Source organism: Pistacia vera, unplaced genomic scaffold (assembly GCF_008641045.1).
Source record: "Pistacia vera cultivar Batoury unplaced genomic scaffold, PisVer_v2 Contig212, whole genome shotgun sequence".
Lineage (NCBI taxonomy): Eukaryota > Viridiplantae > Streptophyta > Magnoliopsida > Sapindales > Anacardiaceae > Pistacia > Pistacia vera.
Window position 1 is genome coordinate 413,911 of NW_022196016.1, and position 24,772 is coordinate 438,682.

Sequence of the window (24,772 nt, forward strand, 5' to 3'; positions counted from 1 at the left end):
GAATCTTAGTAGGACTCTAAGTCCTACTTAGTAGAGGAGTTCCAATTTGGAAAGGAGATTAGATATGTTGCCTTTATTAGTTGAGGCTTCCCAATTTCGGTAGGATACGGAACCCCACAAAAAGTGGAAATTGAATGGAATGAGCCATTCTTTTGTGGACTATTGTGGGCGAATGAGCCAAACCTAGTTCAGTTTAACTCGTAAGGTAGCCCAACTCATTAAACAGGTAATTCATTAGGTAGTTTAAACGTGGCCCAATCGAAATTAAACTAAGGCCTTTGGGTCATGATATTGTTATTTTGTTATGGGACCTTGTCAGATCCAATATGATTTTTTACCCATAAAAAACCCTTACCTTTTGGTCCACATTTAAAAAAAATTCATGACGTTCACATTGGAGAATATATTGTTAGTGAAGGGCCTGAAGGCTTCTCAACGGTTTGACCGATATAAGCCTTATATTGAGAATTGGCTAGGCCACCCTTTGTCGATTTATCTTCCCCCAATGAATGTTGACAACGATGGAGCTAAAGATGTTTTTACAAACACTGAATTTTAGCTTAGCTTTATTTATGATATGGTCCAGTGGTCCGTACAAGACCTGCTAATGTTGCATTGTCCCCTCCTTTTCCCCTAACAAATGGTACCACGACAAGGCTGTGATTGGAAGTAAGCAGAGAGGCATAGTGGGTACAAGAAGACAAGGCGTACTATTAACGCTAATATTTACTTAAAAACAGCTAAAATAGAAGCAGCATATTTTTTGTTTTGGTACTCCTCATTCATATACATTACACTTTAGCTCCCTACAATTTAATTTTTGGGTTCCACTATGGAATATTATAAAGAAAGTGGCAATAAAATAATTATGTAACCCTTTTTTCAAATTCGTATCTAAGGTATCATATTATATGTAGACCAGCTTGTTTTGCTGTATGGATAATCAACATTAACATCTACAATTAAAGCCGAAAGCCAACATATGTATCGGCAATATTCCTTGTGAAAATTCTCAAATGCCTTTGACAACTTCCATCAATTTTTCTCTTCAGGTTGTGCACTGTTAAGGATTAAAGTTTTGATTAATAATAGAAGTGCAGAATGAATGGCCCAGTACAGCTCAGCTTGTGTACGAAATGCAGCAGCTTTACAATGACAGCGCATATACAAGTTGACCAGCAGGAAGCTAAGTAAGCTAGACTATTAGTTGAACTGTTAAAGAATTAGTTACTGTTAACATTGAAGTTTTGATTAATAACAGAAGTGCAGAATGAAGCCCAGTACAGCTCAGCATCAAGTCTTATCAACATCAATTCCATAGTTTGTGGCCGAAATGCAGCAGCCTCAGTTGACCAGCTGGCCGTCCATCTAGAGTCAGCTGGCCGTCCATCTAGAGTCATTCATATGGGTTAACGACTTGGCAGCCAGTGTATCAACTAGGAAGCACACTTGCTCTGTATATTTTCAGTCATATTTTTCTGGAGATAAAATTTTCTTTAGAAAATTTACATGCACTGAGAATCGTGAAGCACTGCAAGAATTGTTCAACTGCAGGTTGGTGGAATTAATAGTTAATTTTGAAATTTCCTTCCGTCTGTCATTTGTCATTTCAACTTATTATAGATAGAGATATACGTGGATATCATTTTATTTGCGTGTGATATGTTTTTTCATCAATGTAGGAGTATTAATGGGTCTGTTTAGTATAATATTTAATTCTTTTAGTTTCTTAGGTTTATTAATTTAATTAAAAATCTTTAAAAAAAAGTTTAAAAATTATAAAAACACTCTCACGCACTCACATTTACCATATTCCAACGGCCACCGTCGAAAGGTGGCTAGAATATAGTATAATGATATACTATCGATTGGATCTTGTTGGTAGTGCATCGATCTATCATTTTTTGGTCAGATCCACGGTAAAAAATCCAGCCTTGACGGCCAGATCTTTAGTCGTAATTGGTCATCAATAGTGGCCAGATCTGACCTTAGATTTAACTTTTTTTTACTAGATCTACGATGGATTTAGTTGAAAAAGACCATCTCGACGCATGAACGGCCAGATCCAGCCAGCTGTGCACTGATACGGTAACTTTGGCCACCCTACGACGATGGTGGCTAGTTGCAGAAATTTAATGGATCAGTGAGGGTGTTTTTATAATTTTTAATATTTTTATTACATGGGTGTTTAGTTATTTAACAAACTTAGGAGATATTTTTATTAATTTTAAATCCTACTGCATTATTACTATCCAACTCTAAAAATATCAAAAATCATATCCAAAATACTATAACAAACGCAATCAATACTTTCAGCTTTTAGTCTAATTGCTTGTGATATGTTTTTAAGCTCTTAAGGGTGCTCTGTAATAAGTAAAGGTTTATTTTCAGAGGGTTTTGCAGAATAGGTTTAAAATAATATTAATTGAAGTCAAATGGTGAATCAGAAATGACCGGGATATTTTTAGGGATGATGACATCATCTATGTGATGGAAAGACAGGGGCTTAATTCAAAGGTTTTAATCTTCTTAGGTTGTGAGGGAATAAAAGATGAATAAAATAGGGTGACATAGGAAATAATCAAAAGGAGTAAGGGAAAAATAATAATGTTAAAAAAAAAAAATTATAAAGAAAGTAAGAGAAGAGAGGATAAGAATCGAGAAGAAGAGAGAGGAAGGAGAGAAATGAAAGAAAGAAGAGAAGAAGAAGAAGAAGAAGAAGAAGATGATGATGATGATGATTAAAAAAAGAAACACAGAGGAAGGGAGAAGGAAACCGAGAGTAGGAAGAAAAGAAGATAGAAAGGGGAGGAGAAAAATGAAGAAATTAAAGAGCAAATTGCCAAATATTCAACTTTTATAGTTTGCTGCTTGTTATAGAAAAGTGAGTAAGCTTAATTTGATGTGAAGTGTTGACTAAGTGGTATTATTGAATAGAAATTTAATTTCAATTATTAGTAGTCCGCGATGTAAAAGATGGTGGAGTATTTTACTAAGAAAATTTCACAAGTCTGCTAATATGCATGATTGAATAGATAAAGGTTAGATTCTCCATTTCATAAATTAAAAGTTTGTGCTGTTTTTCTTGGATAATGTATGAGTTAAATGGGAGCAAAATTTTATACACTTTTCTAGAAGTCTAATGTTACATATATAAACTAATTATACAAACTATTTCCTATAAACCCATTTGACAATCTTACATATTTGACATATTATATAACTAAGGTCACATTTGGTTGGGATGACTATACAAAGGAATATGAATCTTATTCCTTACCTCTTGTTTGGTTTATAAGAGATGCATAAGAAATAGGAATCTTATTCCTTGAAAAAAGGTGGTTAAAATGTCTAATTTACCCCTTCTTTAAATTGTCATTTCTCATTTCACCCCTAAATCGATTTTTTTAAATTTAAACTATTTTATAATTCAATAATTATTTTATTAAATGTTTTAAAATTTTAAGAAATTTTAAAAAATTCAAAAATCTTCAAATTGATCAATGCTACGGCCCATTTTCATCACGTAGTTGGTGTCATTGTCGATGCATGAGCAATCAGCGGTTGATGATCTGCCAATCTGAGCAGATCTTGATCGTAAAAAACCAGCATCATGACATCACACGCGGTGGTCGTGATAAATGCCATCTCGCCTGATGTCATGATAATGCTAGTTTTTGGCCATCAGGATCTGCCTAAATCAACAGTTAGTCAGGCATTGGTTTCGTAGACATTGACGATGATGCTGAGCGTGGGCAAATTTGTTGACCAACGCATTTAAAAGACGTTGACTGGTTCGAAACTTCTATAATTTTTTAAAATTTTATTTATTTTTAAATATTTTGAATTTTATATTTAATTAAAAAAATAAAAATTTTATTTATTAAACGAAATAACGTCTAAAATCAGCAAATTGTTTTCAATTCCATCAACATCCCATATTACAACCAAGCAAACTAATCTCATTCTTTTCATTCATAATACTTCCCTTCCATTGATTTCCATTCATCATACTTTCCTTCCATCAATTTTTAATCCACAAACCAAATATGACCTAATTATAAGTTTATATCTAATTCAAAACAATAATGCTAGTATACAAATAAATCTTACAAAGATTTGTGTATAAACTTATGTGACAGAAAATGAATGAAATAGTAAGTATGATGAGTTTGACTTTCTATATTCACTTTTACATTCATTTCCTGTTACATCAGTTTGTACACAAATCTTTGTAAGATTTATTTGTACGTCTAGCATTACTTAATTCAAAATCACACAATCACATTAATATGTGTCAGTTTGTATATATGAGTTTATATGAAAAGCTTATAGATGTCGTATTATTTTTTTGGGAACATAATAACATGCATGTGTCAAATGATGAGATAAAGACTAACTAGAGAAGATGTAAGGCAAAAGAGAAATTAGTTTAATTTTAGAATATTTGGTTTTATTTTACGATATTACAGTATGTTATCTTCTTTCAATGGATTAGTTGGATGGATAATAACAGTATTATTGTTACATTAGAAGTTAAAGAGAAGCTTTAGAAAATGGTACTATTGAGTTGGATTTTTTATTATTTGATTTATGTTAGTAGTCAGTGATCTTAGAATCAGGTAACGGATGATTGATACAAGCTTTCAAACATTTTCCAGTTTAATAAAAGAAAAAAAATCAGTTAATTAATACATTCATGTTACTATGTTAGTAATGTTTATAAGGGATGGTAGCTACAAATGATTCATAGTTAGTTGTACAAAATTGTCCAAATGATTAGCATCAATTACTGTCGTGGAAAAAACTAGTGTGGGGAACACTGTGAAAGTTGAAAGACAATACTTACGGGAAGAGTTACGACTTAGAGAAATAGTTGTAAAAATTTACACTCTAACCCATAATATTGTTAGCATATATTATTACAAGAAGATTATACGCTGTTAAAGAAAAATCAGTATTAGTCAAATGAGAACACAAAAAGAGGTTTCAAACCACCTTATGAAATACCCATCCCTCAAATCATATTTTGATTACAAATTATAGATTATAGATTTCAAATATGACTTTACTCATGCATATGATAGATTTATTATTCTACTTGAGCGATGAGCTTCTTACCAGGTATGACAGATCTCAGTTGCTCTTCTTGAGCAATGTTAGAGCTTGTAGGGTATGACACATTCAGTTGCTTTGTCCATACGATGTTAGAGCTTGCTAGGTATGACAGATTCAGTTAGGTTGCTCTATCAAAGTGACGTTAGAGTTTGTCGGGTTTGATAGATTCAGTTGCTCCGCCCACACAATGTTAAGAGTTTGTTGGGTATGATAGATTTTAGTTACTCTGCTCGTGCAATATTACAATTGCCGGGTAAGTATATTTTTTTTCGCCCGCCCCGCCTGTTTGTGGGAAGCCCACGAGGTATGATAGGTTTCTCCTGGGTACAAGTAGTGGTAAGAGCTACAATAATCAATATCATATTTACAGAGAAGATAAGAATCATTAAAGAACATAGTGTATGTTATCAATTCATAAAGATGAGTTTACAGAAAATGGTCAGATACAATACTACTAAAAGTTTAATCACAAACAGAGAGAAGTTAATAAATAGTTCAATTATAGTAAAATCTCAGTATTTGATATCAAATTTATAGGGCCAGATATGGGTTATTAAAGAGTACAGTAAATAACAGTTCAGTGTCAGAATTTTTAGAATTTCATAAATAACAAGGTTATAGAGTTGTAGGTGAGTTAATAAAGAATCATAAAATCAGAGAAGAGCTAACAAAGCGTAACGGTTAATAATAATAGTTTTAGTATCAAATATGAGGAATGTAGAATCTGTTGGAGTTGTCGACTACTTCAGCATTAATGGGTAACGGAGACGCACCCAAGCCCGTAGGAGGGTTTTGGGCTTTTCCATGTATAACCGTTGTAGGATTTCTTTTAAGTTACTAATTCCTTTTTGGGTTGGGCTTAGGAATAGGAATCCATGTAAAACTAGATTTAGTCTCTTAAACCTAGTATATAATCATACTTTTCTCTTGTTATAGAGGGGAGAGCAATTCATTCATTGTAAACGAGAGAGGTGAGACATATTGCAATAATATTGACTCAGCTGGATGTAACCCACATTGGGTGAACCAGGGTAAATCGCGCGTATTATTTTCTTTGTTTACTGTTTGATTTATTTTACTATTATATTCTGTTCCTGTTTTTTGTCTCTATTTTGTTCAGAATCAAACAAAGTAAATAATATATTGCTAGTTTATGAATATGAATTATTATAGATAATTAGCAGCATAAATTACATACCGCGAATATGGAATTTCAGGATCTGACAACAGTATTATAGGATCAAAGACAAACAAATGAAGAATACAATTATAATAGTTCTAGTGTTAGATATCAGAATCAGAGAGTCAAAGATAAGCTAACTATGTGGAAGATACTCTAATGGACTACAACACAATTCTCCCGTTACAATCAATGAAGATGCTCATAAGAGTTTAGGACAAGGAGCATTATACTGTTTAAATCCTCTACTTAGGACTCCTCAAAAGAGGCAAATACAAAAGTTGGGTCTTTAACACATGTAGGAACTCCTATCAAAGTTACTACAATTTGCAATAAACATAAGTCATGATAATCTCTGAGATAATATAAAAATAGATCAGTTAGATAAAAAGAATAATTGTAAGAGGGGCACGACAAAAATTATTTAATATAAATGTTATAAAAAATCATAAAGATTTATACTAAAAAGTAAAAACATGGTGACTAAAGATTCATAAAAAGTGATAATAGTTAGTATTTTTCATTGAGAATTCTTCAAATTTGCCTTACAAATAATAATTGAGTTGACAAGTAATTACTTCTAAGGAGAATTCAATCAAAATTAAGAATACAAGCACGCTAGACTTTATTGATATATAATTTAAACTTCCATCATTCTGACCTTTCAATATTTAATGGTGTTATAAATTGTCCCCGACGTAAATATTTCTTACCTTCGAAAACTTATGATTATTATTTGTTGAAGCAAATAATAATAATAGTTAACTTCAGCTACACTAGAGACTTCACTTCATTGAGTTCATGTACAACTGGCATGTTTGTAACTGATTGTACTTAAGCTGAGCTGGCAGGTAGTTAGGTTTTTAATTGTGAGCTTAGTTTATTAATTAGTTACTTAAGGTGCTCTATGTAAACAAGTCAGCTTGTATTTTGTTTCTTTCATTGAATAAGAATTCAAAATTTAGTAATTCAAGTTTATTCATCTGCCAGCTTTAAGAAATGGAGTGTTCATCTCCATCCACAGACACCGAGGGATTAGAATGGATGGTAGTTTTGGATCTTATCATGATCATGACTCTAATGTTATTGAGTCTAGGGGCACAAACCATTCTTACCATCTTTGGCAATCACAGAAGGTACCGCTTAAGTTATTTGACCCGATTTTTTTTTTGGTTGTCCTACTTAATGGCAAGTCCTGTGGTAACATTGGCCCTTGGCAAGGTTTCTGGTATGAGTGAATCTTTTTTTAAGAAGAAAAAAGGGATATGGTTTGATGAGGAACTTGACAATGCAGCTATTTATGGCTACATCGTCGGTTGGTGGGCACCATTGCTTTTGGTGCAAATTGGTAGCCCTAATATATTATTCTACTCAATCGAAGATAATAAGCTAAAGTTGAGACAAGTTGTTGGACTAACCAGCCAAGTAGCCGTAGCACTTTGGATCTTTTACAAAGTGTGGTTTCCAGATTCCTATTTGTATGCCGCAGTGTTACCGTTGTATGTGGCAGGAATTATCAAAGTTATAGACACTCTTCAAGCTCTCAGATCATTAAGTAACAGTGAAAATGTTGTGATAACTACTATGGAAAATAGCGATATTCAAAAATTAGAAATCCCAACTGAGTCTAGCTCTTCTTCCAGCAATCGTGTGAGTGGAACATATTCTGATGATGTTGCTTTGCTTGTGAAAGCTTATCAGCGGTTTGATCGGTTGAAGCCTTACCTTGAAAAGTGGCTAGGCCACCCTTCATCAATTTATCTTCCTTCAATAAGTGTAGATGACTATCTTCCAAAGGATGTTTTTAAATTGATAGAATTTGAGCTTAGCTTTATGTACGATGTACTCTACACCAAATCACCCATTAACTATTCAATCAGAAGTCTTTTGGGTCGCATCATTTGTACTCTTCTCCTAGCTAATTTTTTGTTGCACTCAGTCCGGACTTTTGGACGTGTCTATAGCATAATTTACGTTGTATTGGGAACGGGAGTAGTTGCACTTGAAATTTATGAGATCAAGGAGCTTTTGTACTCGGATTGGGCCATACTTCACCTGATGAAACAAAATAGAAGTGCATTTATGAGAAGATTGTTGAGAATTGTTGCTCGAAAGGTTATAAGTAAGAAGCATAGGTGGTCACAATGCATAGATCAATTCAACTTACTAAGCTATTGTCTGTATGAAGAGGCTACAAAGTTTGATGGGTTGATTAGTAGAATTCTCAAGTTCAAGGGCTACTACAAGGTGTACAAAAAGTATTGTGTTAAGAAAGATATTCAAGTCCCTGAAGAGTTGAAGGAATTGATTCTACAACAAATGGAAGAGATAAAAGCTCAAAGAGATGGCCAACCTTTCTCCGAAAGTGGCCAATGGCTAGTTGAAAGATGTTATTGCCTCCGAGATTTGGAATGGAGTACTCAAACAGATTTTGGTACCCAAGCTAAGAAGCAAACCACTTTTGGCAAAACCATTATTACATGGCACCTTGCCACTACTGTTTGCTACTATTTAGAAGATGACCAATCGGAAGGTACCAGCACTCACTCCCAACGTGAAATGAGCAAAAATCTATCAGATTACATAATGTATCTTTTGGCTATGCAACCTGATATGTTATCTATTGTCATCGGTGACATTCTCTTTCGTGGTGCTCGTGCACAAGTGGGTGAATTTGTGAAGACAAAACAATTAAAGGATGAAGCTACATTATGCAGTACAATTATCCTAGATGAACTAATCATTGATGAGAATTATTTCCAAGGACTTCCCAAGAATAATATGCTTACATCACAATGGAATGTGCTGCATCAGGTGCAGGATTTGGCAAGAAAATTGCAAGACAGAGAAGATAGATGGAGAATAATAAGTAGTGTTTGGGTGGAAATCTTGTGTCATGGAGCTAGTATTTGTCCTTGGACTCTCCATGCTGAGCAACTTAGGAGAGGTGGAGAATTGCTCACTCATGTTTGGCTTCTGCTTGAGCATGAGAAAGATCGATCCAATAATGTTCTTTCTCATGAATTGGAATCTGCTGCTTAAGAGTGTTGTAAATCAACATTTTATTATTATTATTATTATTATTATTATTATTATTATTATTATAATGTTTGTATTTTATAAAGAGTATTGTACTACTATTGAGTAAGGACAAATTTTATTTTCAAGTCGTTTCATTCAATTTCAAGAGATCTAACTAACTAAGCTAGCTTGTACAATAATTTTTATGTTGAAACAATTAGCCACGACCTAAAATTAACTAGCCAAAAAAAAAAAAAAAAAAAATTGTAAGAATATTTTTGTAGCAGAAGATTAATTTTCTGAAGAATTTTATTGATGACAATTGAATACAAGAATTTTTAAATTTTACTAACCTCATGTGCTAGTTCCTTTTTTTTTTTTTCTTTTTTTTTTTTTCAATCATAATTCTTTCAGAATCATTAGATATTTATATCTTCTTTAACCCTAGGCTTCCTAAACTTTATCAATGCTCTTAAATCGAATAGGACCAAAATTTTCCTTTTCTCCTGAGCCAAGTTTAATTCCTTTTTTACTAAGATTTCAACTTATTTTTCTAACACCTTTTATTATATACAATTGCCTATAACGTATGGAAATCATTACTGTCAAGATCAAATCATCGATACTATTGTTGTATTGATATTTTGTTTTCAAGTAATGATATTTTGATAGCCTCATGTATGTAGATTTTTCAAATATTTTATAAAAACAAATTGTNTTTGTGATGTAAAGAGTTAGCTGATCAATCAAGAAACTAGAAAAGTCCCCTTCGAATTCGAGCCCATGCTATAGCTGCGACAGCAACACCTCCCAAATGAGCTGATCCTGAGATATTACTATTTCCCTACAATATCAAAATAACACTATTCAAACTCACATCAAACAGAATCTGAAAGTATAGGTTATCCTTGATTTAGAGTGGTTGGATTCAAATCTCCAGGTTTTAAATCCAATGTGGGGTGAAATCAAAAGGGACCAAAGATTTTCTATTGGCATAAAAGAAAACCATAGAAACAGTGTTGTTAGACTAAACCAAGCGGGAGATATAATAGAAGCAATCGTCATGATCGCTAATGCTCATATTTGTGTGAAAGCAAGTTCAAATGGGACAACATTTCAATACTTCTCAGTAGAATACCTTATTATTGACCATTTAGATTACATAAGGTTAAATTGTTTAAGCAATTATGGTTCACAAAAAGAAGGTAAAAAAGGTAGAAAAAATAAAAAACTTACCTCTACTATCCTCAAAACATCTTTACCAATTAGAAAGACTCCCTAAAAGAACAAAGAAAAAAAACCTTTTAAGCATATTCATATTAATCTCAAACCAACATGTCCTACAACTATTTGAAGGAGCTTACCAATAACATGGCAGGCACAGGTATAATAAAGTCAAGATAGATAGTAGCCTTCGGATTCAGGAATATATTAAGTAGCATGATAGCATTTACAGCCCCACTTGCCCCCTTAATGACAAAGAAGATCCTCAAGTTAAATGAATTCCACAATCAAACTAATACTTCATTTCTTTATCTATTGAAAAAAAAAAAAAAACTATGATTATGAATGTAGGAAAAAAGTTTAACTTTCAAATGCTTTTTCTCAAACTTCTATTATATGAAATATAAACATAACCTGGGAAAATATCATCCTAGGAAATCCATGCAAAAAGGTAATCAAAGAATGTATATAGGCCCATATGAGAGATGCATTGTGATGTAAAAAATAAACGTTTCTAGTTGGGTGTATTATAGTATAAAGTAGAGAAGGCAAAATGAAATTAATAAAAAAAGGATTATGATGTTAACTGAGCAGTTAGATAAGCTTATTATGAAAATAAATACAAAATGTTTAGAAAACAATGAACTCTGTAATTTGAACAGGGATAAAAGATACTAATTTTTCAAACTTTGTCAGAAAATAATGGAACCTTATAATGCCAAACCAGAATAGTCATTCTAAAAGGCATGTTAAAACTTAAAATGAGAGAATCCTTACTAATGCAGGAGTCCTGGAAGGGTCCTTCTGCCACATGCCTTGCCCCTGCAGATAGCAAGAAGTGCGGCAAAACTAATAATCAGCCCACCAACAGATTAAAGAATATTGCACTATCATTAATTATGAGCAGAACTCTATATGAATATTCACATTTATATTCCAATGAACATATATAAATTTTATTCTTTGTAATTTGTTTAACAAAAATTTAATGTCATCATCAGCAACCATGCATTACAGTTAAATTGGAAATTTTACAAAAAAAATCTTTATCAAATTTTAGCCATCAGAGAATCTACTCCAAATATTGTCAGATATTGACTTACAGCAACTACTAATCCAATTATTAGTCATCTCATAATAGGGTTGAAATTCAAATATTATTGGAGCTTTGTTGTACCTTTGATGACATAGCCAGAAATGCATGGTGCACTAAATAGAACACTGAACCACCAATAGCCCCGGCTAGATACAACTTCAGCAAATATTCTGGTCCAAGAGTGTTCCCAATCTGCTCATAAAAAGAGCCAAAAATATATTGAACAAATAATCAATTTTAATTTTCCAAACAAATAAGAACAAGAGGTAATATTAGCTATCACCGCAGTAATAGTGCCCTATTCCAAGTCCCAACTATTTGTGTAAATACAAAAGCATTCAAATCATTCTAGCATATATCCTCTTATGTACGCTATTATTAGTTTACCTATAACTTAATCTTTCATTCATAAAGTTATGTGGTCTTCCAGAAAGTGAAGAAAACCTAAAAAACTGTAACCCATTGGCTGAAACTGCTAACAGGATGCACAGAACAAACCAATTTTAAATGATTCGGAGAAAAACATATCTAATTTTCCTATCGATTATTTCTAAAGACTAGAACACATGATCTCCATACATCTTAGTATGGAAAGCCATACAACAATATTATTAGGCTCATTTTATGCATAGTTTCATAATCTAAGTTACCTTTTTACAACTAATGATGAGGTTTCAATCGCTGAGTGGTGAACTTCGCAGAAACTTTGCGTGACAATCTAACAGCAGAAAGAAATAAAAATTTTTAACCAAACAAGAGATTTACAAGGCATGTAGTCATACATTCATTCCGAAGAAGTAAAGTCCAATCATGTTTGACACAATGTGCTCCATGTCAACATGACTGAATGCAGAAGTTATCATTGTATGCACACGTCCATGTAAAACATTGTCTAATGAAACCTGTTCAGAGAAAATCAATGAGTTAGGATAAAATGGTGATTAAAAATAAGACTACTATTAGAATTGCTTGCAATTCTAAGTGGCCTCTCTTTCAACCGCATGCCTTGTGAATTTTGGCCCCAGGTTATAGAGAACTAGAAACAAATTTGCATATAAATCTTTATATTGTATTTCATACAGGAGTATTCATTTGTTAAAGATACATTCTGCTTTAACTGCTAAAAAAATAAAAAATGCTGGTAGAGGTTCCTAGGCTCGTTTCTTCACCCAGACCTCTAAAAAGACAAGAAAATCTATATTTCATTATTTGGTCAAATCTTGTTAAAATATTGAGGACTTACAGTAAAGTTTTTCACCATAAAACTCTGATCTGCAATTCGCCATAATAAAAAAACAGCAACATTAGTTATAATCAAGCCCAAAACAACGTCATTAGCTGTTAGTCGGTGGAACCATGATCTCCTGCGAATAAGGTATTTAGAAATATATACACATTTCTCGAAACTATTATCATCATGAAGTTCAAACCAACTTGCATATTCACTATGAAAATAACAAATATATTACATGAAAGATTCATATAGGACAAATAAAATGGTTCAATAAAATGAAACATTATTCGTCAAATGAAACAAGGGGCAAAGGTTTTAATCATCTATACCTCAACATGGGTAACATTTCTACATGGTGCACAGATAAATTGATTGATTCCCTTGATAAGAAAAAAAAAACCTACAAACGGGGCATTAGAAACCCCAAGACATGGTAATTCTATTTGCTCATATTTGTGCTACTAACCAAAACAGATTTAGCAGCCTGTATTACTCAATTTTTCTCTTTTACCATGTGATCTTAGAGATTACAGGTGAGTATGCTCCGGCGTCAACAATTCCCCAAAATCACAAGAGAATAAACCGATTAAGGAAAAAATGAATAGAGAAATATAAAGTCACAAATGCAGTCGTGTGCACGCAATGTCTGTCATGAATCCTGAAAAAAAAAGTAATGTCTGTACCAAGTGACACATTACTTCGAAGTTCAAAAGAACATACAATGATATTCACATTTGATCATGACATAAGAGCAATTTAGGATACAGTTCCCGTAAACATACAGCAAAAACGACCCTCAAAACCACAAATAAATGAAATGAAAATTTCCAATTTTTTACTTAAAATATACAAAGCTCTAAGCTCTGTTTGGAAGCCGAGAAATCAAAGGAAAATGCAAAACACCTTCTCCAGTTAGTCAAAACCACAAGTTTCTTTTCTTTTTCACTTTTCCGTAAATATCGTCAGCAATCAAACAGACCCACAAACTGGAAAAAAACAAAAACAAAAGAAACACATAAATATTACCAGCCAGAAGAACGAGAACTTGGAGTGAACTGAAAACTTCGTTTTGGTAACTGAGCCCTCAAGAACAAAACTTTGCAATCAAACAAACATTTCCTCATCTGGGTACTTGAGAAACACAAGAAAGAGCGCTGCACAAGTAATGGGTTGAAGAGAAAGGTGTCAGCTTTCAATGGCAGAGTGTGGTGCGCACTCCATGAAAGATTACTGTGAAATGGGTGTCTTGAAAAAGAGCTGAAAAGAGGGTTTTTGATGGTGGTGAGAGAGTTGGAGAAGGTAGTGGTGTTGATGGGTGCTTTGGGAAAATTGGAAGCAAGTTGCTTGAGTTTGAGAATTCTCTGCATTTTCTGTTTTTGGTGTTTCGAAAGGTTTTGTTAGGAAGTTTGGGGGAGTTCTTTGCTTGTGAAAGATGGCACAATTGGCATGCGATTTAAGAATAAAGAAAAACTTTCACAACTTTCTCTCGTAATTTGTAAGCTCATATTTAGTCAGTGGGATCCATTATTGGATAACGGGACGTCATATTTACGAGAGAAAGTACTTACCTTATTGCAAGCTTACTAAGTGGAACTTAATACGCCGCGTTTTATAAGAAAAAATTAATGAGAAAGGTTTGTCACGTGTAATATATTATTTGTGATTTAAATATAATAGGTCCGTTTGGTTTTTTATTTTAGATAGGATTTTAGAAATAATATTAGATAGTTGAATAAAGTGATTATTATCGGATCTGACCGAAAAAGACTAGATCAATAACCAAATTTGGCCGTTAACGGCTGCGAAAGGCCAGATCTGGCAGTCAGGGATGACCAAGAGTTGGTCGTCAGTGACAGCCAAGTTGACGGCCAACTCTTGGCCTTTTTCGGTCAGATCTACAGTGGATCTGGTCGGAATGTGGATCTGGCCGAAAAAGGCTAGATCGACGAATTATCGGTAAGTTCTGATCGTTTGTAGGTCATTGTGACATATTACGACTACCACCGACAGTGGTTGTTGGAATCTGGCAACTATGGGTGGGTGAGGGTGTTTTTGTTAATTTTTAAACTTTGTTTCTAGGAGTATTTTGAAATTAATAAACTTAAAGGGCCTAAAAGTAATTAAAAAATATAATAGTATTTCCTAAATAATTAAACAAACAAATATTTTGATAATAGGATTGGGAATAAGGTATAAAATAATAAACCAAACGCACCCAATAATGTTTTGCTCACAAGTTACAGCTATATCATACAAATAGATAAAAATAATACAAAATTTATGTAAAATGACTACTTTATCGTTTATTTTTTTGTATGTATAACTCAATTGTACAATTCAACTGTAAATATAACATTACTCAACTCCGTTAACTTTTGTTAGGACTCCGTTAGGACTGTTTTCTTACCCCCCATAACATAAAGAAATGACGAAGTGCCCCTTTAATTAACCATTTACACCTGTTATCGGCAATTTTTTATGTGATCCTAATTGAGGAAAGAACAAAATAAATATTTTATGTTAAAACACAGAATTATAAATTAAATATTTTTAAAATAAGACATAAAATATTTTTATTATTTAAAAAAATATTTTTAACCATCATTCTTAGGTCGCTAGAATCAAGATCTCTCCTTTTTTTTTTTTTTTTGTGTGTGTTATTATTGATTTTTCAATTTAAAAAATATATTTTAATGTTTTTATACTTTTACTTTCTAAAATAATTTACTTTTTGATCTTGTATTTATTAATTTGCAAAAAAAAAAATTATGTTTCAATTTTTAATTTAAAAAAAAAAATTAGTTTACAAATAAAAAATGTTAAAAGAAATACAAGTACATGTTTTTAATAAATTGTTTTAATATTTTTATGTCTTTTAAAGAAACATATTAAATTTTTTTTTTTTTTATCAATTTACTTAGGTAATAGTGGTCAAATTTTAAAATATCTATGGGTATTTATGTAATTGCAGAAAGCTAAGGCATCATCAAAGGTAATTTTTATTTTTTCTTAGTCAACTATGGTATTTAGAGTTTTTATTTTGTTAAGAAAAGAGATAATGGTTTTAACAATCTAAGAATGGTGGTTTTGTCGTTTCGATGATAAGAGATCACTTTAAAAAAAAAAAAGTAAATTTTGTTAAAAATAATGATAAATTTCAAAATTTATTTTATTTTTTATAAACTTTTTCTATATATTTTATTATTTTGGAATATTTAATTTATAATTCCGTATTTTAACATAAAAAGTCTTTTTTACCTTCCCTTAATTAACTTTAACACCAAAATTGACTAAAAGAGTTGAAACTTGTAAGTGACTAATTACATGGACAACTTGTCCCCTTTTCCATATCAGATTGGGTGTAAAGGAAAGGCCAAAATACATGTACCCACCCAAGGTTTACCAAAACGACTTTGCCACCCTTGAATGAAAAATCATCAAAGTTCCACCCTTCGCTACTTCCACATTTTAACGAGCTTTGACCATTTAAATATCCTTGTTACCCTTACAAAATTCTTTATTCTAATACTAAGAAATTAACAAACTAATTTTATAACCCCTGAATTAATAACATTTATAATAGGCCTCTACGTATCAAATTTTATTCACCAACACCCTCTTCTTAACAGTTTTCTTTTGCACCACAATAAACACACAAAAACCAACCAATCACCATAGGAGTTGTATTTCTCCATCTTCCACAAATCATTGGATTAGTAGTTTTATAGCAATTATAAAAGGCAATAACAATTTCTATGTATTAGATTAATTAACCCCTTATTGGAGAAAAAATCAGGACGAATTTTTTTGCCAATGGATTAGATTGTATGACCATAATATTATTCAAACTCACTCAAACATAGTTTAATTGAAGCAACCATCATAATGAGTTTAATTGAAGCAACCATCATAATGACTAACCGTCATATTTGTGTGAAAGCAGGTTCAAAATATTATGTCTTAACCAACCCTTGGATGTCCGAGTGATTTGATAGAGACTCTTGAGTATATTACTTAAGAGATTTTCAGTTCGAGTTCTTCCTTCATTACTAATAGGGGTAGCCATTGAAGTTCTTATCCGACCGGTAGCTCCAGAGTCTCAGGCGATTATTTGAAATGCGCGTAAGCTGATCTAGACACTCCCTATTATCAAAAAAATAAAACAAAATAAAATACTATGCCATGTCTAATAAACGGAACAACATTTTGATGCATCTTATTGTTGACCATTTAGATTACATAAGGTTTCATTCTTTACCGATTATGGTTTACAAATACTAGAAGGTAAAACACGTACAAAAAACTATGGTTTACAAAGATATTAACGTGTATTGTATTTAAAAAGACAAACAAAAGATGATTTTCAATATTTAAAAATAATAAATTTTGAGTAGTATTATTTGAGTCCCATTAAAACTATTTTCAAACTCCATATTAAATTAACATAATTATATTATATTATATTATATTTCATAAAGAGGCTTGTCTGCTCCCCATCTAACCTTTAATGGAGTTCTCAATTTTGAATTTTAAACTTGCATGGATTTTAAAATAAAAGTTATTTGCATACGATGTTATTTAGGAGTAATATTACTCCCACAACCTAATCTCACAACTTTTTTCTTATAAACTCAACATGATAGCTGAGTTAGCAACTGTCACGTCACCCCACCACAGCCAAGGCACTAAAGCTAGACACGAACGATCATTTCTTAGGAAGGAATAGTATGAAAGAACAATGTATACGTAAAAATCTACTTGTACGGAAGGGAGGTCTAATCCTGTGAGGTTGAGGCCACTAGCGATCTGTTGTACCTGCACACGTAGAGAAACAAACGCGTGAAATGAACGGGAAACACCAGGGTGGTGTTTGCCGTAGGCACTCCGAGGCTCAAGTCAGCAAGGCTGATGGCCTCTTCCTCACTGGTGGTCCTGTTTTCCTATTTGGGCCAATGACGATTTTTGGCCCTAACAGTTTGTCCCCCACTCTCTGAGTTAAGAGTTTCTTAAGTCAGAGAGTAGGTAGCAATCAAGGCGTGTTCGGTCTTCCTTCCTAGATGATCGACCGTGGTGTAGTAAAATAGTCTGATGTAGCTTAACTCTTTTGTCAAGGGTCGCTCGGTACTCCCTATCGGTGTAAAGGGCCGAAGGGGCACCTAGTAGCGTTTCCAGGGTTCATGTGTTCGCTCGGTAAATCCTGTTGACCAGAGGGGCGAGATATCGATCTATAGCCGAGGTATTCGCTCATCAAGCCGGGTCGAATGAGTTAGGAAGTTTATTAGACTAAAAATTTCGCTCGGTCGAGATGCATGGACGATCGAGTAGATGAGATATATGGACCTCGACCGAAAATTATCCATTCGTCCGCTTACGGAAGGATGAACGGGCAAGGCCTCCTGCCTTGTTCTTCTGAATAGGGCTAGAACCGGGCCGTTACTGGTCGATTAGGCCTTTCAGGCTGTCGAAGCATGGGGCATTTTGAGTGCCTTCAGAAATCAGGGGTCGAGTCAGTCGAGAGGATCGGCCGAGTTAGTCGGGAGGATCGGGCGATCGAGTGGAAGGGATATGCGAGCTTCAACCATTGGTTGCCCACTCGTCCGTTACAGACGAACAAATGGGCGAGGCCCCTGTATTGTTCATCTAGAGAGAGCTAGAGCCGGGCCGTTCCAAGCTGATCGACCAGTTGGGAGGGCCTCCTAAGCTTGTGAATCGTGGGGGCATGTTGGATCCACTAACGGTCGTGTGTTAACTCGATCGGGACATCAGGGCAATCGATCCAGGCTTCCGTAAGTCATTGCAGTTTCCCAGGTGTCACGGATGCTTGCCACGTGTTCGGCGGAGATCAAATCCTTGTTTTCAAGGCGGGAAAATGAAAAGTAATTCTGACTCGTGGCCAATCGGGAGTCGCCACGTGTCTTCGGCTGTCAGTTTTTCCTTTTAAAAACGAATGGGTGGACTGTTCATCTTCCAGTTCGCATTTTTCTCCCCTTTTCTCTTCAAAAAAATTTTCTTTTCTTTCTGTTTCTTCAACTTCGTTCCAGTTTCTTTTTAACGACGTTGGATTGTTTTGACAAACGGCGGCTCTCTTTCTACAATCTAGTGTTTTACGGTAAATATCCTTTTCTTTGGACTGATTTTGGTTTGTTTTCGTTGTTTGCTGAGTCTTTGGAATTTAGGGCGAAGTTCTTTGAATTTTTTGAGTAGTTTCGACTGGTTTTGGGGAGTTTAGAACACAAGTTTTTAGAATATGAGTGAATTTTGGTATTCCTGGTGGTTTTCCGGTGACTTGGCTGGTTGTTTTGGAGTTTTTTGGGTGTTTTGGATGGAACTAAGAAGACGAAACGGTTAAAGCGCGGCCTTGATTTGGCTCGGTCGATCTGCCTAACCGGATCGAGTGGCGGGTTGGATTATAGTTGAACTGGGTAGGTAAGTCTTTCGGTCCATCCGACCGAGTGGTAAGGGGTCGTGCGAAGTTGACTGAAAAGGTGATCGGTCGTCCAGACAGAGTGGGTGATTCGGTAGTGGAGGTGTTTGAGTTGGTGAGTTGGTAAGCAAGGGCGAACAGACTCATAGGGTCGAGCTTGAAGGCGAGTCGGTCACATGGGGCGAACGAGGGAAGACGGTTGGATAGTTTAGTCGGTTGTAGGGGTCGATCGGAGCTTGGGCTTATAAGAGTTGGCAAGTAGTTGATGGTGATTGGTCGACCGGTGTTAGGGGGCAAGTGATAGCTGGGTGTTTGTATCCTTATTCGGTCAGGTGTCCCGGGCGATCGGTCGCTTGCCACTTGGGTTTCTTGAAGTTTTGAAAATTGGGTCGAGCCGGTCAGTCAGTAGCGAGGGTCGACTAAGGTTTAGGAGTTGACGAGTTGTCGGGTAGGTCGCCCGGTGCTAAAGGGCGAGCGAAAGCTAGTTTTATTATCTTCATTCGGTCGGTGGCTCAGGGAGAGTAGTTCTTTGACACTTAGTTTCTTTTTTTAGAGTTCCAAAGCTAGGACATAGTCGGTCAATCAGGTTGGGCGATCAGGTCACTATATCAGACACTGAATCAACTAGCTTCAGTGAAATTGTGGTAGACGTTGGGATGAGTATAAGCATGCCCCCACCATAGTGATGATGCCCGAAGGGGGCGTTCCGATCGGGGTACCGACTGGAGTTAGTGTAGCTACCCCAGGGTCGAGTACTCCCTGCCCGAGTGGTTCGGACAGGCATGGGAGAAGTGGGGAAGACTCCGAAGGAGCTGGTAGTCCGTCTTCTTCCAATAGCAGGTCTGAGAAAGAGCCTAATCAACAGGGCATGGGGATCTTGACTAGGGATTATCCGCCCGCGCTTAAGGAAAGCCATGTGTGGTGCATCCAGCCTGTGTACCATATTTCGAGTTCGGTTGATATTCGAATGCCACAGTCATACGAACGGGTTGACTGGGAGGCACCGGGTTGGGTTAGTGTTTATGAGAAGTGGTTCCATGATGGATTGAGGCTATATGTTCCTCGCCTAGTCTGGGAGGTGTTGAAGCACTTCATGATTGCTCCTTCTCAGCTTATGCCGCACGGTTGGAGGTTACTTATGGCTCTTGAGGACCTCTATACCCGGAACCAGGTGATGTTCGGGCTGCATGAGTTGTTGTTCTTGTACTTTCTGAAGGAGAATGGTCGCTATCTGATTAACCTGAGGCATGATCGGTCTCACCTGGTGATCAACCTGCGGTCCAGCGATAAGAACTGGAAGGACCGATACTTTTTTGTGAGGGGTCAGGCTGTCTTCGGAGAGAGAGGACAGGGAGACATCTCGAGCAGCTGGCGGGCTACTGGTGAGATCTTTGTTGCTTTCTTTGTACTTTGATTACTAAATCTTGATTGTGTTTTTTGCTTGTAGAGCGGAGATGGCTTGGAAGTAGCGACCCAGAGGGTTCTAGCTATTTCGAAGGATCAAAGGGATTGATGGGTAGTGTTGGCAGAGTCTAACCTCAGGTCCAACCATCTTTGGGACGGAGTAGAGGCGATTCAGCGAGGTATTCCCTTTCCTTCATTGAAGTAGACCTAAGACGTGCTTCTGGCTCGGTACTGCAATCATATCATTTTTGGTGAGTCAAGGTTGAACCCACTAACCGTTAGAGAGTTCGCGCTTGTAGAGACTTTAATGAAGAAGTTGAGCGTCCCTAGCGCTAGAGAGTCCATTGCCCGGCGTCGTGAGAAGAGAAGGAGGGAGTCCTCAACCAGGGAGGATAGGAGAGTGGAAGACGTGTTGGCGACACCATCGAGTCAGCGGCACGCAGCCGGAGCTGGAGCGTCCTAGATCGCGGTCATGGATAAGGAGGTCGAGACAATTACTTTCAAGATTCCGGCTACCGCGTCGACCTATTCTAACGCGACTTCCATGAGCAAGCTGGCCAACTCATTCTTATTCTCGGCGGACGAGGCGCGCCTAAACTAGATAGGTGCAGTTGTTGCTGCTGACTAGGGAGTGTCTCACGCCTTACAGGTATGACAGTAGTTTTGTTCTATTTAGCTCCTTGATTTCGTACTGATGACAATACCTTGTTGTGCAGGCACTTACGAGCAGCCTTCATCTGAGGAAGTCTGTGGTGGCGCAGGAGAAGAGGATACAGGATGTGTCTAAGGCGAACACTAGCTTGCGCCAGAAAGAGGCAACAGCTCGGAAGGCCGAGCAAGAGTTTCAACAGCGTCTGACGGATAGCGAGCGTGAGTTGGAGAAGTTGAGGCGTGAGTTGGCCGAGAAGACTATAGAGATCGAGTCTCTTAGGGAGCAGTATATTTCCATCGCTGATGACGCTATCATCAAGGCCCGGGGTGAACTCATGTTTGAGTTCAAGGAAGGGAAGACCTCTCACTGGGATCCGAACGGAGACATCCAGCTCATGCGTGAGATACTAGAAGAGGGAGACGGTCATCCAGAGGGCAGGATGAGGGGCAGATGCCTGATTTTGCTAGTCAGTTGGGGCCGTCGAATGTTGGGGATGCGAGCGATCGGGCTGCTAGGACGGGTGCTGGCGATGCGGACATGATGACCAGGTCGAAGATGGAAGAGGCGACTCGTACTGAGGATACTTAGCTTAGTTTTTCCTTTATGTACTTTGGGGCCTGCAATGCCATTTTTCTTAGCGTGTGTGCCATTTTTTGTATACTAAACTGAGTCGTTTCAGGCTATATGTATTATACTCGATTGTTCTAACTTCTGATGCTTTCTTCATGGATGAGTGAGTTGTTCATTGTTTCTTTACTTGTAGATGCATCAAGTTGTGTTTGTTACTTTAGTGTGGCCCAGTGGCTAAGGCATGTGGGCCTTATGTTGGGCTTGGTTGGTGCTTTGTTTATTGCAGGTGTAAGAACCATTCACTCGGTCTGGCCGACCGAGTACGAAGTCTTGGATTGAAAGAAGTCAATTTGGAGGTGTGAATTCTTGGGTCGGACAGAGTTGACTGAAAGGTGTAAATTGTAGATCGCGCTGAGCCGATTTGATGATGTTATTTCGTGGATCGGGTGGGGCCGATCAAAGGTGATTCCGTAAACCGAGCGAGGTAGATTCAAAGGTGTTTTTGTGAACCGAGCGGGGTCGATTTAAAGGTGTTTTCGTGAATCGAGTGGGGTTGATTCGAAGGTGTTATTGGCAAATCGGGCAGGACCGATCTGAAGGTGTTATTGTGAATCGATCAGGGTCGATTCAAAGGTGCGAAATCATGGATCAGGCAAGGCCGATCTGAATGTGTAATCGTAAATCGAGCAGGATCGATTCGAAGATGCAATTTCGTGGATCGGGCATAGCCGATCTGAAGGTGTTACAAATAATTGATCGACCAGAGTCGATTTGTAGATGAAAAATTTCTGAATAATACTTCATTAATATTTGACCATGAGGCCGACTGTCTAAGAGGAGGTGGATAGGCCCACTCATCCCTTTAAAATAAAAAAGGAAAACAGAAAAAAGATAAGTTCACATAGAAATAGTAATGTTTGAGGTGAACGGCATTCCAACTGTTACTGATGTCTTTGCCCTCAGTGGTTTAGAGTTTGTAAGCACCTTCCCTGCTTCTTTAGTTACCTTGTAGGGGTCTTCCCAGGTGGGACCGAGTTTGCCAAATTTGATCTCCTTGGTGTTTTGGAAGACCTTGCGGAGAACCCAGTTACCTATCTTGAAAGTGCCGATCCTCACGTTGCGGTTGTAGTGACGGGCAGCCTGTTGCTGGTCGACTGCGTTGCGGATGCTGGCCCGTTCGCTTAGCTCGTCGGTGGTGTCCAGGTTATGGCTGTTTGATTCTTCGTCCGTCTATTGGAGCCTGGTGGATGGGACTGATACTTTGGCTGGGATGATCGCTTCCGAACCGTATGTGAGGGAGAAAGGGGTCTCGCCCGTTGATGAGCAGGCCATGGTTTGGTATGACCAAAGGACTCCAGGTAGTTTGACCAATGATGGTCTTGTTTGACAACTCGACTTGGCCGTTAGACTGGGTGTTGCGGGGGGTTGAGAAGCTCAGTTTTATTCCCCACGTCACAGAAATCCCTGAAGCCTGAACTGATGAACTGGGATCCATTATCGGTGACGATCTCCTTCGGTATCCCGAACTTACAGATGACATTCTTCCAGATGAAGGCTTTTACCCCTCAGTCTCTGACTTGTGCGAAGGCTTCGGCTTCAATCCACTTGGTAAAGTAGTCTGTCACAGCTAACATGAATACTCGCTATTTGGGTGCAGTCAGTAGTTTTCCCACGATGTGTTAGAGTCGATGCCCTAGAGCCAATCAATAGCCAATCAATTATTGTAGAATTGACTCTTTGTAATAATGTTTATTAAGCAATAATAAAAGGCATTTTATTCTATATCGCGTAAATCATTATTATTGCAATATGTATTGATATATGCCCTTAGAATGGTAGAACCGTGACGAGGGTATCAAGTGTTTCAAATTTTGATAGTGAGAACCCTATGAGCACATATGGTGGTCATTCTAGAAACTTCCGTAGCCCCAGTATTATTCTGAAGTAAGGGCACAGATAATACGGTAAGGCTATCATAGTGTTGAACGACCCTGTCGAAAGGCAGTGACTGATCTCACTTGTCAAGGTTGTTTGGTGACAACCTGGTGCAACACATGAGTGCTTGTTGTAGGCGAATATACCGCAGCAAGTTCACTAGCCTGACCCACCAGAGGATTCCATATGGATGGTAACCCCAATGTCTATGGAACAAATCCTCTAACGAATGGTGGTGCATGTGATCCTTAGACTTGAGATCACCGGAGCGCCTTGTGCACCAATTGGTATAGTTTGACACTAGCCTAACGCAGTTCTATTCAGAGCTGTCAGTACGGTGGTGATTGACTGTATCAAGGAGTGTATCAAGATTATGGTGGATTGACAGAGGATTCATCACTCCCGGGTACGGGAGAAGTTATCTCACGGCGCAATTTATTATATGGCAATGACACTAAAACTGTGGCCACAGTGAGATTGAGTTGTTGCTCTATCCAGATTATAATACGGGTCATTGGTCCAGAAACTGAATACATAATATCGAGAGTAATCAAAGGTTGACACTATTTCTATGCCTTCGTCTCGTCGAGATAACGTATGATGAAAGGATCGAATTGTACGGTAACCATATCATTGACAGGTAGCTACTTCGCTGAATCTGAATCTATCAGGTGGCCATGATGCCTTGCTAGGGGCCAATCTTGGTCTGTGTATTAGTGAGACGATTAATTGGTGTTAATCGCGATACTATACACTACCGGTATGATGAGAAGCCTATGGGTCACACACATAGAAGATAATTTAAGAGCCAAGAAGAAAGAATGGTGTTTTCTTCTTTTTGGGTGAAAGGGTATTTTGGTAATTTCACAGTGCAATTAAATTTGCTGAGGTTGTAGCCTTTTATTTAATTTGCT

General features: G+C 36.7%; 2 protein-coding genes across 2 annotated transcripts; one reads left to right on the forward strand and one right to left on the reverse strand.

The window, feature by feature from the left end:
* The first annotated feature begins 7,483 nt into the window (after positions 1-7,483).
* Positions 7,484-9,340, forward strand: LOC116129494. Its single transcript, XM_031415232.1, has one exon. It carries the CDS (start codon positions 7,484-7,486, stop codon positions 9,338-9,340), a length of 1,857 nt encoding a protein of 618 aa, XP_031271092.1.
* Positions 9,341-10,039: 699 nt separating this feature from the next.
* LOC116129607 (RHOMBOID-like protein 12, mitochondrial) lies at positions 10,040-14,318 on the reverse strand. Its single transcript, XM_031415331.1, has 8 exons — positions 13,900-14,318; positions 12,883-13,003; positions 12,422-12,541; positions 11,721-11,831; positions 11,321-11,365; positions 10,684-10,788; positions 10,556-10,597; positions 10,040-10,163 (listed from the first exon to the last, which is right to left on the reverse strand). Exons 1-8 carry the CDS (start codon positions 14,238-14,240, stop codon positions 10,074-10,076), a joined length of 975 nt encoding a protein of 324 aa, XP_031271191.1. The 5' UTR covers positions 14,241-14,318; the 3' UTR covers positions 10,040-10,073.
* Between the last annotated feature and the right edge of the window lie 10,454 nt (positions 14,319-24,772).

Bases quoted from the DNA above. Each gene is read 5' to 3' on its own strand.
- LOC116129607 (XM_031415331.1), bottom strand. From the start codon at position 14,240: ATGCAGAGAATTCTCAAACTCAAGCAACTTGCTTCCAATTTTCCCAAA. The intron at 10,789-11,320 runs GTAAGGATTCTC...TTTGTCATTAAG, and splicing joins CTTCCAGGACTCCTGCATTA to GGGGCAAGTGGGGCTGTAAA. The intron at 10,164-10,555 runs GTAAGTTTTTTA...TTGATATTGTAG, and splicing joins ATGTTTTGAGGATAGTAGAG to GGAAATAGTAATATCTCAGG.
- LOC116129494 (XM_031415232.1), top strand. From the start codon at position 7,484: ATGGCAAGTCCTGTGGTAACATTGGCCCTTGGCAAGGTTTCTGGTATG.